The 17,502-nt window shown below is 35.9% G+C and overlaps 1 protein-coding gene across 2 annotated transcripts in view; it reads left to right on the top strand.

Annotated features, from left to right (window-relative positions):
* The window catches only part of TBXT (T-box transcription factor T), a 54,003-nt gene that overhangs the window by 3,294 nt on the left and 33,207 nt on the right, over positions 1-17,502 (top strand). The window contains exons 3-8 of one of the 2 annotated variants that reach the window (XR_005556736.1): positions 2,471-2,605; positions 4,303-4,364; positions 4,457-4,518; positions 6,729-6,905; positions 8,675-8,807; positions 11,090-11,456. Coding sequence is in view for 1 of the 2 variants with exons in the window: in XM_039343547.1 (XP_039199481.1) it covers positions 2,471-2,605; positions 4,303-4,364; positions 4,457-4,518; positions 6,729-6,905; positions 8,675-8,807; positions 11,090-11,357 (837 nt within the window). In the remaining variant the exon portion in view is untranslated. Of the gene's footprint in view, positions 1-2,470; positions 2,606-4,302; positions 4,365-4,456; positions 4,519-6,728; positions 6,906-8,674; positions 8,808-11,089; positions 12,415-17,502 lie in introns of those variants that run through there. The other variant, XM_039343547.1, reaches the window with a different exon arrangement.

The raw sequence follows: 17,502 nt of genomic DNA on the forward strand, positions 1-17,502 counted from the left end.
TCAGCAATTAATTTTATTTAAACGCAATGATTTATAATTATTTTGTTTATTATTTTTCATGGAAATTTAGACTTTTTTTTTCAAGCACCAGATACCTTGTGTCAATCCTGAATGCTGGAACTGTTAATATCTGCTACTAAATTAAATTTTGGATTAGAGTCTTGTGAAGTCTGTGTGGCAGTGTAATGCACAGCAGCTGTAACTCATATAGCACAAATTTTCTTGGGAACTCCATAAGAATAAAAGGCATGGATGTAAAATATTTTAATAAAATTTGTCTTCTGTTCTGGATTGGAGGGATATTCTATTCAAATTGTATTTTTATAGGACAAAATCAGTCACAGAGGAATCCTCTGTAGTTTCCTACAGAGTTTTTTTTTAAAATATTAATGCAGAAAATGGATGCAATGGTTGGGTACAAAATCTAGCACTGCATATTATTGTCAACATTCTGGAACAGTCAACATGCTTAGACCTAGGGTGTTATCTCAAGACAATTTGGAGAAAGTGATGTGTGACATGCACCATTCTTAGCATATTTACAAGCTACATAAAGACTAACCAAAGTAATAATCTAGGGCCAGTTTGCTAAGAGCTTGGGGGTAATATAGTGATATGTAATAATGGCAGCAACAGAATATATGACTGTTGAGCAAATCTTAAATGTTAATTTTATTCATAAATTTCTCTTTGTGCACAGAAAAAAGTGAATTGTAGGACCATCAGCTAGTGAAATTTTGGAAATGTCAAAGTATATTTTCATTGCCCAATTCATATTCATTTATTGTTGTGATGATAGGGCATGTTAATAGCTATTATTCTGTTCATTGCCTTCTCTCGACAGAGATATGCCAGGCATGGAAAGTTATTCATGTGAAACTCTTATGTAAATATTTCAGTGGCTAATAACTGGATTTTTTTAGGAAGAAAAATGACAGGTTAGCATCCAATCTGGCAGCATGAAAGTTTCAATAAATTTGCAGATACATTTTTCAAGTCACTTATTATAATGAATAATGTGATAATCTGTACCACGATTGCTTTAGCTTCTGTAATTTATGTAAACTAGTTATAAAGAAAGTTTTTTATGTAAACCATTCTATATATCTGAAATGGGCACGAAATATAGTTAAATAGCATGCTGATCACTAATTTTAGAAATGTTTATAGCTGTATATTGTAGTACAAATGTATATTTTTTTCAGCATGGTTTTCTATTTTTGATAGCATAATATATATTAGCAAAATTTTTAATCTGACAGTAAAATGAGATACCTAATGGGTAACCTGTATAGTTTGATTGATGTTTGTTCCAGTATTGGGCATAAATATGCCATGTACTGTGCTAGTTAAACAAAGTTAGAAGTTAAAGTTTTAATTACAGAGGAACCATTGTCTTCCCTTTAACCAAGATTACCGATTACTGTTGTTCTCCAATTATTATTATTTTTAGCATCATCTAACAATGCATTTTCAGTATTTTAAGTTTCGTATAAAAGAAAAAAAAATGAAACCTTTAAGTTAACACACTAGGCTATTAACTAGGAGACTGTGAGTTCTAATTCTGCCTGAGGCATGAAAGCCAGCTGGTCTTTCTTATCACTTTCTCTCAGCCCAGCTCTCTTCACAGGGTTGTTATGGGGAAAATAGGAGGAGAAAAGAGTATTAGGTATGTTTGGCACCTTGCGTTACTTATAAAAATAATGTTGGATAAAAAAAATCTTTAAAAAGAATCCTATATGGTGGTATATGTACCAAAAGGGCCTTGGTTGGTTATATTTTGTTGTTATTAACATATCTTTGGTTCTGATGAGATTCCAAAAGCTAATATTTCCTTTATTGAATGAATGTTTTTGCAATTATGATATGACAGTCATTAAGGAACCCAGTAAAAAAGGAGTTTCCCTTATTTTTACTAGGAAAACATGGATCAGTTTTGTGGGTATTTTGTACTCTGGTCAGTTTATAAAATCTTGCAGTGGTAGTTTTTATTGGGTAATATTGATTATGTCTAGATAATAATAACTTGCTTTCTGAGAAATGAATAAAGCTCTGCATGGAACCCTTTCATTCCTCCCTTAATAACGAAAGATGAAAATCAAGTTATAAACATTTAATTAGAGTTTGGCAAAATGTAGTTATCAGTTTTGAAATAATCCAAGCTAATAAATCAATTTTTAATGATTTAATGTCTTAGTTCATTTCAAAGCTAGTAACGTTACTTTCCTACCTTGGATAAAATTGAAAAGTAAGTGTAAATAAAATGCTCCTGCTTTGATTGTTCATCTGGAAAGACAAAAGGTAAAATGGCCACTGAGGTCTGGACTCTTACCTTTGCTTTTTGTTTTAGATTTAAGTTAGCAAATTTCTTCTCTTCTTATTAAAAATTACTGCTATAGTTGGTGTTGCAGTCTCAGAATAGGGTTTATCACTCTTTCAGTGCTTGTTTCTATTGTTCTTACACCAACAGATCATGTTGAACTCCTTGCACAAGTATGAGCCTAGGATTCACATAGTGAGAGTTGGCGGCCCTCAGCGAATGATCACCAGCCATTCCTTCCCGGAGACACAGTTTATAGCTGTGACAGCTTACCAGAACGAAGAGGTAGGCATAAAGTGTGGAAGAGCCTGCATGGATTGCTCTCCTTCAAAGTAGTAAAGGGACTTGGAGTGAGAAAGGGGGATGTTAAAATTAGGGGTATGCTGTTTACAAGAATTTTAAAAGATGCTACAAAGGAGATGTAGTAATTGTTCACTTCCAGTGAATACTTAAAAAAAGAAAGGAAATGGAATTTCTAGAAAGTAGGAGAAAATGTCTTAAGCATAAAAAGTTCTTAGCAATGAAATAAGGTAGATACAATTCTATGTTAACTGGTTTATTTTGGCCATTTTAAAAAAAAACTACTTTTGTTATACTTTCAGGAGAATATTAAGTGATTTTTTTTTCAACTAGAAGCATCTCGCTCTTTGAGTTAAAAAAAAAAGAAGAGGTTGTCTGATATTTTTGCTTGTGTGGAAAATGTTTCAATTAACGTCAAGACTTTATCAGTAATCACCTCTTTATTTTGTTTATATTACTGAGCACTCTTTAATTGCAACTTAACACCATTGGATTATATGGAGTTGATTTCCAAGAAGATTTATACAGGACCAGGATCTGAGCTTACTCAATGAGTCTGATGAAAAGTTAATGAAGGTGTATTGATTTTTAGTACATGTTGTCATTATTTAATGTAGAAAATAGCTGTATTATGCAAATCATTTTTAAAAAACTACTTTGAATCCAAACAGCCTTGATTATTGACAGCACTAAGCAATTTATCATAATATACAAATTGAAAGATTGTTTAAAATCTACATTTTAAGCATATACTTGAATTGTCCTAATCAGTTGATATATAAATATCAGTGAAGTAATAGGAGTACTGCGTAGATATACCTATCTGAACTTATTCTTTGTCATGTTGTGACTTTCCTATAAAAATAATAACCATTATTTTTTTTGTAAAACTCTTTTTTCTATCTGCTATTTTATGTCTGTGTTAGCTTCTAATGTTTATTACTGCTCACTTTGAGTCTGTCAAAACATGTAAAGGGCTAAGCATTATACCTCATTATGCTTTAATAAATTCTGAATAAATGTTTAGGTCCTCCAGAGAGAGAAATAAATTTCCTTCAACTTTCAAGTTGAAGCCTACATGATGAATTGTAATGAGGTTAAGTGTTTATGCTAAATTAGCTAAGTGCTAATGATTACTAATTAATTTTTAAAAATCATATTAATGTATAGCAAGCTAAAGTCCAGCAAGTAGTTAAGTAGTTTATACATCATTGTTTCAAAGTTTTTAGGATGTCTCTATTTCATTGAACAATGGGTAGAACTATGATATAAATCTTTCGTATTTAAATTCTCCATGCTGAAACAATAGCTCATTTCTTAATAAAATAATCATTTGTTCTTCCAATATATTATCCCCTCTTTTTACCCGGAACCTGACACTTTTTATAACTGTTTTTAGTGTATCCTCCCTCCACCCTACGTCCCTTTTATGTACTTCCTTAATAGGATAATAAAACCAGGCATCTTAGCAAGGCAAAGAGGGGACATTGTAGAGGATTTCAAAGCATGCTCTTGCAGTCTTAGTAGTTTTAATAATTTTATTCTGGGCTTTTCCCCACCAGAATCAATTGCAAAAACCTTAATGGAATTAGCAAGTAATGCTGCTGAATTATCTTTTCAATTAACAACAAAATAATTAAAATTACATTTGAATTTGAAATATTTTCTTCCATTTTTTGTAGATAACAGCATTAAAGATAAAATATAACCCCTTTGCAAAAGCTTTCCTGGATGCAAAAGAAAGGTGAGAGCTGTTGTTTGCTTTTAATTGCATTTAAGATTGCATTTCATTAGGCGGTTTAATATTTTTGCTAATGAATTGTGTTTCTTTGACAGAAGTGATCACAAAGACATGATGGATGAAGTGGGAGACGGTCAGCAATCACAATATTCACAATGTATGTCTAAACTCTCTTCTGAAAGTTATGTTATATTTTTGTTACACCATTGCCATATGAAAAAAAATCTCAAAGCAGTTTTGTTCCACTATCACTTCTATTTTGTTATGTAGTTAAAAACATTATTTGTGAATATAAAATGCATGAATGTATATTTCATAAAATATAATCTTCACCAACAGTTTAGAAGGCTTTCTTTCTTTTTCTTTTTTTTAAAATGTGTACTGCAATATACTGACAACTGGTATTATAATTTTACAGTCCTGATGCCAAAGACTGTAAACACTATTAAAGTTCTTGACCTGTTTCTGTTACTGAACATTGAGAATGAAGAAGAACCTGCATTGAACAAACAGAAGAAAAAAATGATCAGAGGCGAAAGAATGTGCTCTACCTTGGAAGATTCCACATTCCTGGATTTCTAGATATTTTAGGGCAGCGCTTCTCAACCTTGGCAACGTTAAACTGGGTAGACTTCAATTCCCAGAATTCCTCAGTCAGCACCTCACTTAAAATTGCCAAGGTTGAGAAGCACTGTTGTAGGGTATCTGATAATTAAGCAGCGAAATGTACTCTGCTTTTAATGGGCTCAGAGCACAGCAGTTGAATATATATTTTGAGTGCAGCAGGACCCTGGTTCAGTTACGGTCATTTCCAAGTAGAATTCAAAAGATTCCTGCTAACTTGGGGAAAACCACCACTAATCAGGGTTGAAAATACCACGTGATGTGGACTAAAGGTGTGACCTGGAATTGTAGAAACTCACCTTCTACAGTTTTCCTCATGTGCATAGTACAGGTAGTCCTTGACTTACAACCATTCATTTATGGACTGTTTGGCACTAAAAAGTAATTTATGACCGTTTTTCACACTTCATGGCCATTGCAGCAACCCCCCCCCCGTCACATGATCAACATTTGAACTCTTGGCAACTGGTTCATACTTATGATGGCTGCAGTGTCCCGAGGTCATGTGATCTCCTTTTGCGACCTTCTGACAAGCAAAGTCAAAGGGGAAGCCAGGTTCACTTCACAACCGTGTTACTAACTTAGCAACTGTGGCAAGAAAGGTCGTAAAATGGAGCAAAACTTACTGAACAAATGTTTCACTTAGCAACAGAAATTTTGGACTCAATTCTGGTCGTATGTTGAGGACTACCTGTGTCTCATTTCAAAAACAGGATTTCACACTTAAAAATGTAGAAAAGCTATTTGCTTAAAGCACCTAAAATATTAGCCATCTTTTTTTTGTGTGTCTCTAGTATTGAAATTAAGTGGAATAAGAAAAAACCCTGGGTAATTTGGTATTTATAATCTATTTCATTTGTTCAAGTATATCAATCAATTGGTCAAATGTATCAATCCATGCAAAGTCTGGAATATCCCTGCTGAAATCTCACTGTTGTTTTTCAGACAGAGTTCAATAATCTTTGAGACAGGGATTGCTGGAAACAGCACAAAGTTTTGAAGAAGATCAGAAGCTTGATTAGGTTAATTAGAAATATTAGCAGAACCCTTCCCTTTATCTGAGTTTCACAGTTTGAGTATTACTGTGCTGCTGTCTGAATAGCTCCCCTGTAATCACAATGATATAAAAAAATGACAGAAGATAAAGTCTAACCTGACAGGCTCATTTCCCCATCTTTCATACCAATATAGTAAAGTTCAATGCAGAGTATAACTAAGATGGTTTATATCATGACACAGATTTTGTCATTCTCCCACTCTTTTCTCCACAGAGATCTATGACTACCACTTATTCAAATATATGTTTACTTGGATATTTTGCTGTTCTCACATTGCTTCTTCAAAGCTATTAGATGCAAAAGATTACCTCCCAGATTATGATATAGCAAATAAGAGATATGAGGTTATAAAAATCTTATGTTCATGATTTGAGAGTATTCCTGATGGTGCTCCTGTTTTCTTGCTTTAATGTGTAGGAATGTTGTTGTCACAATGTTTCATTTATGGCACACCATTGGTCAGCACTGATGGGTAAATGTGCCATAATTGTGCCAGAACAAAGCTATTTATAGCCATAAGTTACTGGGAGAGACAAGAAGAGCTTGCAATCTATTTTTATTGTTTAAGTGTGAGTTAAAAATAGATTTTACATTCTAGGGTTGATTTGTGCAAACAAGCTGCTGTCATCTTGGACAAATAATCCTGCTGTATATTGCCAAAATGATATTATTCATCTTTTTACAGTAGGTGGTTGGCTAATTCCTGGAACAGGGACTCTTTGTCCTCCTGCCAGTCCTCATTCCCAGTTTGGCACATCTCTTTCACTGTCTCCTGCTCACAGTTGTGAAAGGTATTCGTCGTTAAGAAATCACCGACCTGCCCCTTATCCAAATCCATATACACATAGAACCAATTCTCCAAGTAAGTACTTTATACTGTACTACAGTTGTTTGATATCATACGATACTAATAGATATCAATGTGAATATATAGCAGAAGTGTGGAATCTGTGACAACCCCCCCCCCAAGTCTTAAACTACAAATCTGTCCCCCACTGTAGATTATTATATCTGGAGCCTTAGAAGTTGTAATTCAGCAACATCTGTAGGACCATTAGTTTAGTCCTGGGTGGTAAAGGCTAGATCAAAATCTGATTTAATGTGGTATAGCAGTTAAAATGCTAAATTAGCAGCAGAAGACTTAGGTTCTAATGCTCATGAAAGCTGTCTGGCTACTTTGGGCCAGTCATCCTCTTTTAGCTTTAGATTGAGAGGTTGGAAAACATTTATACAAACTGCTTTTGACCAGCATATAGATTATAGTGCATATGCAATCTTCAATCCTGCAATGGATTAATTCAAGCTGAGGTAGATAGATGAAGCTGAGGTAGATAGATGATGATAATAGATGATGATGATAGATGGATGGATGGATTGATGGATGAATGGATGGACAGACGGATGGATGGATGGATTGGAAGGAGGGAGGGAGGGATAGATTATTTATCTTAATCAACTGTAGGAATTGTAACATCTCTTGAGAATGACAGAAATGAGATTTCATTAACCATCTGACTCATGGCATTTTTACTCAGAAAAGTAAAAGTAAAGTTTTGTTTTTTTAAAATACCTTCTTCAAATAATTGTTAAATGTTTTGAATAGTCTACAAAAGAGTGCACTATTAATAATGGATAGATCATTTTATTGAGAGTCTTTGCAGTAAAAGACTTCAATCTTATTTAAAATCAGATTTTTTTGAGAACCTGGCCTGTTATGATGATTCAGTTGATTTCATCTTTATGGCACTGGGATTTAATAAAAAGAGGCAAACCTCTTGATTTTCACACACAATTCATCATTCCATAAAGACTATATAATGTTTTCAATTACAGTATGCAGTCAGTTTCATTAGCAGTTTTAGAGAGCCTAGCTGCCTAATAAATCTTAAAATTTCCAGCTAGGTGATTGTAAGAAAGGTGAATCTGAGGTAAATCTAAAACTACATACTTGGTTTTGAGCTACTTAGCAATAGCAATAGCACTTAGACTTCATAGTGCTTTACAGTCCTCTCTTAAGTGGTTTGCAGAGTCAGCATATTACCCTGAACAATCTGAGTCAATCTTGAGCCAGTCAGGATCAAACTGCTGGCAGTTGGCAGAGTTAGCCTGCAATACTGCATTCTAACCACTGCACCATCATGGCTCTCTGAAAGAGCTCTAAGAGAGCAATTTCTTCTTATTTCAGATGCCTGCAACAGATCGTTTATTTTTTAAAGACATTTTTATCTTATAATCTATTTCTGTTTATAAAAAGAACTTGGATTTTGGTGGTGTGAAAATGATATTTTGCTCATTTCTTTCAAACCTGATATATAGAGTAATGACTCAAAAAAAGGCTAAGAAGGTTACATGTTTCTTTTGAAAAGTTGATATGTCCCTGCTTCATTGAAACTTTGTAGGCTAAATATACAGAATTTATCCCTGCTATGGGTCTATACTCATATGATTGCAAAATGATTGGATATTTATATAGAACAAAATGCAGTATTTTTAAATATCCTTATATCATTGCTGAAAATGCAAATACATTCTAACAGTTCCTAATGAATTCAGTTATACTGATGAAGGTCATATTTAGGTATTGTACTTGAAAGTATGTAATGTTCTTACACAAAATGCTTGCTTTTGCAGCACCCTATGGAGATAGTTCTTCAGCATGCCTTTCTATGCTCCAAAGCCACGATAATTGGTCCAGCTTAGGAGTTCCAACTCCAACAAGTATGTTGCCTATGAATCACAGTAGCGGTCCACCAACCAGCTCCAGGTAAGCCCTCTTCTATGAACGAGGAAGTCCTCTTGTGAAAAAGTAGATCTATTTCTACACGGGTCCCACGGAGGAGACTCCCTCACCCCCAATATAACTATACTTTGTGCACAAATACTGTTTGTATAGTATGTTTTATGCAGGGGTGGTTCTGTTCTTTATCTGCAAGAATAGGATAACAGCTAGCGTGTGACATACTAGCCACTTTGCTATAAAGGTAAAGGAGTCCTGTGGATTTTACTCTGCTAATCATTGCCAATTATAAAGGGCAGTCCTCATCTCTGTTTCAAGGGCATTGAGCTAGTGCTGACCGAAAACATTTCCGTGGTCATGTGGCCAGCATGATACCACTGAATGCTGTTAGCTTCCCACCAAAGTGGTACCTATTTATCTACTTATATGCTTTCAAACTGCTAGGTTGGCAAGTACTGGGGCAAAGAAGAGAGCTCACCCCATCGCGTGGAGCTTGGGTCTCAAATCTGGGCTGCCGGCTTTCCAGCCAACAAGCCCAGTGTCTTAGCCACTGTGCCGCCCCTCTTTGTTGCTATAGGTGAAAATTATTTTTCACTTCGTCTGTTATTTCCTTTTATATGCGTATTGGAGGAGATCAGTGACTTAACAACATTATTGAAAACCAAAGTTTTGAGTCTCTTAACTCCCTCCCTTTGGAGAGTATGAGCCAACACACTTTCCACTGAAAAATAGTGTAAAATTATATCACTAGTTCCATCTACAGCCATCCCTGACTTAAAGGGGGGGGGGAGAAGAGATTGGTATATATAAAAAAGGCTAGTAAGATGCAAATGTACACCTCCTTAGCATCCATAACAGAGGTCAGTAAAGACAAGATTCTGGATGCCAATTCTACTTCTTGCAAATCCAAGGAAATAGGGTTTGCACTAGGCTTGCTATCTTGCTTTTTTAATTTCTCTGTCTCCTGATGCTGATGGCCATTTTTTTTAAAAAAAAAAATTGCTTAAGAAGCTTGGATGTAATAGGTCTTTTATTATGGAGTTTATGAAATGTTGCCCCGATTCAGTGAGATGGGTGGCCATATAAATTTACTAAATAAATAAATACTAGGATAGTAAAAAAATATTATTAGGGAAAGACTCCACCTAACAGCAGCAGGCATTTGCATGCTATGGCAATTCACAGGATTCTGAAGAAATTTTATGTAAACAAACCTGTCTTATATGGTAACACATCTTTAATCTGCAGGAAATCACCAAGTGCAAAGTTCCCTAAAATACTTTCTTCCTTTTACAAACTAAAGTTTCTGCCATTGTGTAAGAACGTTGCTTCATGCTAGTCATTGAAGTGAGGAATCATTAACAAGTATTTATAATCTGCTAGTTTATGACCACAGTAAAAAAAATGGATTTGATATAATTTTCCAATTCCTATACTGGTGAGGGTTTTTTTTTTTTTTTTAAATCCTGCTGGATTTTGGGCTTAACTTTATAAATAGTTCCATTTTAGTAGCTGGTGAATGGAAGTTAAGTAAATAGGCTGCTTAAGGGCATCTTGTGCATCTGAGATTGGAGAGAGACTCATGAACCTATATTGAGACCAGTCCGACTCAGTATTAAATAACAAATTGCGACATGCCTTCCAAAAACCTTAATACTTCTCCTAATGAGGGATTTGCCATATCTTTTCCTCTGAAGCCAAAAAGGTGATTTGGAGTCAGGTGGCAGCATTTATGTCAGTGTTTCTCAACCTTGACAATTTTAAGGCATGTGGACTTCAACTCCCAGAATTCCACAGCCAGCAATGCTGGCTGTGGAATTCTGGGAGTTGAAGTCCACATGCCTTAAAATTGTCAAGGTTGAGAAACACTGATTTATGTGCATTATAAATTTGCATGTTTGAAGGTTGACACAGTCTTCCATCCTTCTGGGGTCGATAAAATAAGGACCCAGATTGTCGGGGGCAATTTGCTGACCTTGTAAACTGCTATAAAGCACTCTGAAGCGGTATATAAGTTAAGTAATATTGCTATATACTAACTGCATGATCCAGGTAAATACACACTTGAACTAAGGAGGTTTATCTCTCTTGTTTCCATCCTGTCAGTGCCTGACTCGAATGCATATATTACTTCCTCCCCTACTCCCAAATAGGTTGATGTTGATAAATTCTATCTTTAGAATAGTGTGTCTAATGAGGTGAGCCATAGTTTGCAAAAGTATATGATATGTTAAGTTACTTAGCCTTTCGCTAATGAGGCTACCTTTCTACAAATGGAAAACCTGTGGTTTTTTTTTTTCCTCTTGTAGCCAATATCCCAATTTGTGGTCTGTGAGCAACAGCACCATCTCACCCGTTTCACAGTCAGGCGGAATGTCCAGTGGGATAGGACCCCAGTTTTTGCGAGGCTCTACAACGCACTACCCCACACTTCCTCATTCCGTCGCTACGACTTCTTCGGGCTCTCCCCTCTATGACAATGGGACACCCACAGATATTGCTGACAGTCAGTATGATGCCTCAGTGCATGCTAGACTTGCCTCCACGTGGACTCCCGTCACAACTCCTTCTATGTAGACCTTTTCTGATGGCCAAAGACTTTCTAGTTGCTCTAAACTGGGAATCCGCTGAGAAAGTTCCAGGAGTTAGAGGAATAAGTCTTGACGTATATTAACGGTAAAGTATCTGCACTAATCGCTTGATGCTCCTTTCAGTATTAGAATGTATTAGTAAATAGTACAGACACCTTATGAAAGCTCTAGGAATTTGTCTGGTGGTCCAGACCCCAAAGGACATGATTACCACCCTCTTTTCTACCTCTGCAGCCTTGAGGACTAGAATTGTTGCCAAACTTCTGTTAATGAGTGTTCAAAGCATCATGAACAGATTCTTAAGCCATTTTTGACTTTTTTTAAAAAAAAATTAACATCAGATTAGGGATTTGCCAATACCAGATTAGGGACCTCATGATTTCTTTTTTGTTCTGTTCAGTTTTTTAAAGGAAAAAAAACAGTATTAAGGGCTGATTTCTACCAAGCATCATACTTGACAGGTTTTCATAGATGAATGTATAAATTGCTTCTGTTGAAAACAATGATGTGTATATTTCTGTTTTATTTGATTTTTGCTGGCAGTTTCAGAAATATAACTGTGACTTGGATTTTTATTTGTTGAAGGGTGAGATTATGCATACACTTTCCCTAAGTAATACTTTATTATTTACCCAGTTAAAGGAAAGGACAATCAATGGCTCCAGGCCTGGTTTTGTGGCCCCCAAAGTTTGTTTTCATAAGTGTTGCTAAAAATCAGCAGCATTTTCCCAGGATTCTAAATAAGAAACACTCAAATTGAAAATTTAACTGCATAATATGCCTAACCTAGTTTAACAAGGAAATCACCCAATATCTTCCAGCAATTTTCTTTCAGCCACTTGCTTACGGATGTCCCAGTTGGGATAGTTCATTACCTGTTCTTTGATCATTCTATAATGCTTTGAAGATGCATACAATGGATGCAACAGTATAGAAACTTCTAAAACATTTCTAAAAAGAAATGCCAATTCTTTTAAAATACCTCTATATAATTAGCCTTAAAGAATAGTTAAAAATTGTGCACTAATAAAATATGTGCCTTAAACTTTGCAGTTTACAGATTTAGGCACAACTGTGTGCTTATTTCCTTGTGCTAACTTGACCTGACAATCTAAAAAGTTCTTTTCTGTAAAATGAATAAGTTTTCAAAATATTACTCATTTCTTTTTTTTCTTACTATGTGTCTATATAAAGTTTTATATAGTGCAATTGTGCTTTGAGTGAAAATACGTTTGATTGTGTTTTGTGGGACTTACTCCCAGGCAACAATTGTAGCTTTACTACTAATTCAGTGTGATTGTATAGATAACTATTTTACCATATTTACATACTGTAGAAGCCTTTGCCAACAAGCCAGTTTGAAACAATATTATCTTATCTTTCTATAACAGTGGTTCTCAACCTTTTTAATGCCGTGACCCCCAACCAGTCGTAAGTCGAGGACTACTCAACTGGTGCAGCACCGTTTGCAGATGGGACTTTTGGCGGGCTCAGCAGGGCAGAGACAGCCTGAACAATTCCTATTGGCTTTTGAAAGCCAATAGAATTAGACTCTATTCAAGAGAGTCTATTCTATTGGCTTTCAAAAGCCAATAGAATAAAAGGGAGTAGCACAGCTAAGGAAAAGGGGGGGGGGAATGGCAGACTGCGTTGTTTGGTGACCCCCGTGAAATGGTCGTTTGACCCAAATGGGGTCCCGACCCACAGGTTGAGAACCACTGTTCTATAAGCAAATGGCGAAACTATCAAAGATGCATTTATTTCCTTGCTGTTATGCAAGAACCATATGGAGCTTGTAGTTTTCCTGTATGTAGGAAGCTGTCATGTGTGAAGCCTTCTTTAATTAGTAGTTTGTAAATACTGTAATTTTCAGATCACTCAAGTGACTGTTACATAATAAAAAATATTTTTAAAGACATTTGATTTTAATAAGCTTGAAGCCTAGTCATAAGTAGGAAGTGCACATTTCCCCCTCCCCTAATTTATTTTAGTGGTGACTTTTAACAAGTTGTATTTATTTGTTAGCAGATGTCTTTATATGTGTGTATATGCTCTGTTTACTGTAAAATGTAAGACTATCATCTAGGGCAGGGGTATCAAACTGTCAGCCCGCGGGCCGGATGCGTCACATGGAAGCCACACCCACTCCAGCACCAAGGGGAAAAAGTCATGATACGTTGCGACATGTCACGTGATGCGGCGAGTTTGACACCCGTGATCTTGGGCATCTGTTTTTAGGAACAGAATTCTTGAGTGTCAAAATTGTATTTAAAGTTACCATCCTCAGAAGTCTGAGATCAAGCTCCAGATTAGATTGAGATGATCATGATGAAAGAGTTTAGTACTTATAAACCAGTAGTAGCAAAACCATTATCAAAATTATTGCCTTTCCTTGATATGTCCCTTGTCAATATGTAAATAAAGTCTTCTGTTTTATTGTGCAAGTTGAATCTTGTAAATTAAGTATGTGCATTACATTGTGCTTTCTGTTGGGCATTAACAAAAATGTATTTTTGCTTGTGTGTCTCCATTTTAGCTATGCCCAGTTCAGTTGTGAAGTAAAGTGGTACTGTTTCTTTTGTAAATCAACAATTTAGTGGTTATTTGGTAACAATATTTAAATAAGACCACATTGTACTACAGCAGGCATGTCAAATTGCCAGCCCACAGGCCGAATGCGTCATGCCGAAACTGCGCCCACCCTATTGCCGGCAATGGGGGAAAAGTCGCAATACGTCATGCGACGTCATGTGACGTTGCAAGTTTGACATGCCTGCACTACAGCATGGTGACTTTTAAATGGAATAGTCAAATCACACATGTAATGAGTCAAGACAGAGACTTGATAGCTGGTGTTCTTTAACTATAGTTTATCAGAAAAGAAGTTTACAAGCACAGTGTAACTGAGACTCAAAGAATTGTATATTAATCCCAATTTTTCAGGTTAATTTCTGTTGCATAAATCTGTTGATTTGCATACAATAGTCCTCAACTCACAACTATTTGTTTAGTGACTGTTCCAAGTTACAGTGGCATTGAAAAAGGCGACTTATGGCAGGTCCTCACACTTACGACTATTGTAGCATCTCCACAGCCAAATGATTAAAATTCAGATGCTTGGTTATCAGGATGTATTTACAATAATTGCAGCATTCAGGGGTCATGTGATCACCATCTGCGACCTTCCCAGCCAGCTTCTGAGAATCACAGTCAATGGGGCAAGACAGATTTGCTTAACAAGTCAATGAACATGAATCATTAACAACTGCAGTAATTCTCTTAACAACTGGGGCAAAAAGGTTGTAAAATTTGGCTTGAGTCACTTAACAACCAACTTGCTTAGCAACTGAAATTCTGGTCCCGGTTGTGTTTATAAATTGAGAACCACCTGTAATTGAGCTGGAGATGATGTATACAGACTGTTGCAGAGGGAAATCAAAGCAAGACCTTCCACCCGATTGTTTAGTATTTAACGTTGAAGCCAACTGTTTTTTAACTGAAGGAGTTATTTTTCTGATGATAGTCACAGGAATTAATGCAACTCACACAAAGGTGTATTTGTGCAAACTCTCCTCCAGACTACAGTTGCTACCTGCTCCTTGTGTTTCCTGGAGGAGCAGGTGGATGCTTTTTTGAGGTGTTATAAATGCATCTTGTGCACTAGTTGCACCCATGCCTACACCAGGGGGCACTGCTTACAGTCATGTATGCCCTAATCGCCTCTTGTTTGGACCTTTGTAATGTAGTCTACACAGAACTGTCCTTGAAGAATATTCAAAAGTTTTGACAGATCTAGAATTGCAGCAGCACTGCAGTATTGGATGCACTATGATATGCTTATATATCACCATCGCTATATGAACTATAGTAGCTCCCAGTAGGCTTCTAGATACCTTTCAAGGTGTATGCTGTCAATTTTAAAGCCCTTTATGGCATGGGGCCAGGTTACTTGGACTGTCCATCTCCATTGATTTCTGCCTGCCCAGTAGATCTAGCATGGGCATGCTATGGGTCTCCTCAGTGAACAGTAATTTCTGGTGCATCCAAAAAGTGTCTCTACCTGCATAGGGCTCCTGCCTTAGGAAACATCTCTCCCCCCCAAAAAAATTCAGATGGCACCATCCTTTTTGACCTTCCAGAGTGTTATGAAGACCCGTGAAGACCATAACCTCAGACACTGTGGTTGGGATATTAATGGAGCTTAGCATATATGAGGGGTGGTGGGACATTACAGTAAGATGTTTTTTTAAATGATGGCCTCAATTTAATGTTCATTCATCTGATTGTGTGTTACATTTTGCTGTCCAGAGTAGCTATGTAATACATTTAACTAGCTTTTATAAATTTATATAATTGTCCAGAACAACTATATACTTTTGTTAAATGAATAAATGAATGAATGAATTTATATTCGGAATCTTCATTATTTTTCTACCAAACTCATTAGCATTTTGAAATATATAAGAAGGGCTCTATTAAATAAGTACATTTACAATAAAAGAGCATATAGTGAAAAAGAAAATGAAAGCACTTAAAGAAATGAGATGAATTCAAGCAATAAAGTAAAGTTTAATTCTTTCTTTCTAATCTATCAGTAGACAATAACTGGCTCTATTAAAGGTGGTAGACTAATAAACGCAGGAATATTTGTCCAGGAAGAAAAATAAATACAAAGATTGTATATAAAAGAGGTAAATGAGGTCTTGGTATCCCAAATATGAAATCTTATTTTGATGCTAGCCATATGAAAACCTTATTTTGTTTGATAAAATATTAAAAAAATTAACATTATGGATAATGAATAACATATCCTTTATGGATTTATATATATCATTAGCGAACATTAGGGCACTTCTCCAAAAATATTAATAAAATACTGAAACATACTTGAAATCCATTTCTGAATGTGTTCAAAATTTGGGAAAGATGGACCCATAAATTAACTGCAAATCCATCACCCATTCAACCATTTATATTCTTTTTACAATAAAGTAGAAATAAAATGGGGGAAAATGGAAGGATTTTATAAGTTTGCAATATTCCAAAAATAACAGAACAGTTAAATTCTAAAAAAAAAAAGGTTTGTGGTTTCAGATACATCAAAATCTGATTTTATTGTAATCCCAGTTGTTGGAATCCCAACAGTTAGAGCTATGATTAAGTTTGAAATTAATAGGACTTCCAGTTCCGGATTGCGGTGCTCGCAGCTGTGCGAGGAGACTGCTCTCCCCTCGCTAGCTGATTCTCTGCTGCTGGTAGACCCTTAATTGGGTCGAAAAGCCGCCTGGGAGGGGCGGCTACCGGTGAGGAGGTCCTCGTCCTTGGGAGAGCGGCAGCTTCTTCCAAGGACCGAGATTGCTCCTTTGGGCCGACGGTGGAAAGAGCGGCTGGTAAAATGGCTGCTCACCTAGCCGCTGAAACCAGAAGTCAGAAGAACATCTAAGCACAGGAACCACTGTGGCTGAGGCGGGTGAGACTTTTTTTTCTTTCTCTCTTGGTTCTCCTTTTTTTCGTGTGTGTGTGTGTGCCTGTAAAAAGCACTTTTGAAATCATTTCCCTGCTCTGAGAAGGCGGCGTTGGTGAGTGTGGGAAAAAGAAGCTTATGGATTGAATTAATTTAAAGTGACTTTTTTTCTCTCTTTTTTACTTTATTTTTTATTCACTTTGGGGTCTTGGAAAATCTTTTTAATATTGAATATTATTTACTATTGGACTGTCTACATCTGAAGAACTTTATTTTTTTCTACGTTTTCTGATCTTGTTAATGATATTTCTGGTGTCTGGGAGGAGATTTTATGTTCTACTGAGGACACCTTGTGGATAAAGTTAAAGTTGCACTATTTCTTTTTCTGTTGGTGAGATTGGCTTTGACCTTCAGACTACCATAAAAAGGAAAAGACAAAGAAATTCAACAGCTGTATTTGTGGGGGTGGATACTGATTAAATGTTCTTTGAACATAGCCTCTACTAAAGATACAGATTGTTTCTAACTTTCCTTGAAATAGAGAAATCTAATGTTCAACTTGACTATAAACTTATACTGGAAAAACTTTATGAAGCTACTGACCAAATACGTTTCCAAATAAAAGTGTGTACTATGGCAATAAAAAACAGACATTTTGCTTTGAACT

Source organism: Crotalus tigris, unplaced genomic scaffold (genome assembly GCF_016545835.1).
Source record: "Crotalus tigris isolate CLP2741 ecotype Arizona unplaced genomic scaffold, ASM1654583v1 scf7180000017863.408763, whole genome shotgun sequence".
NCBI classification, from domain to species: Eukaryota; Metazoa; Chordata; class Lepidosauria; order Squamata; family Viperidae; genus Crotalus; species Crotalus tigris.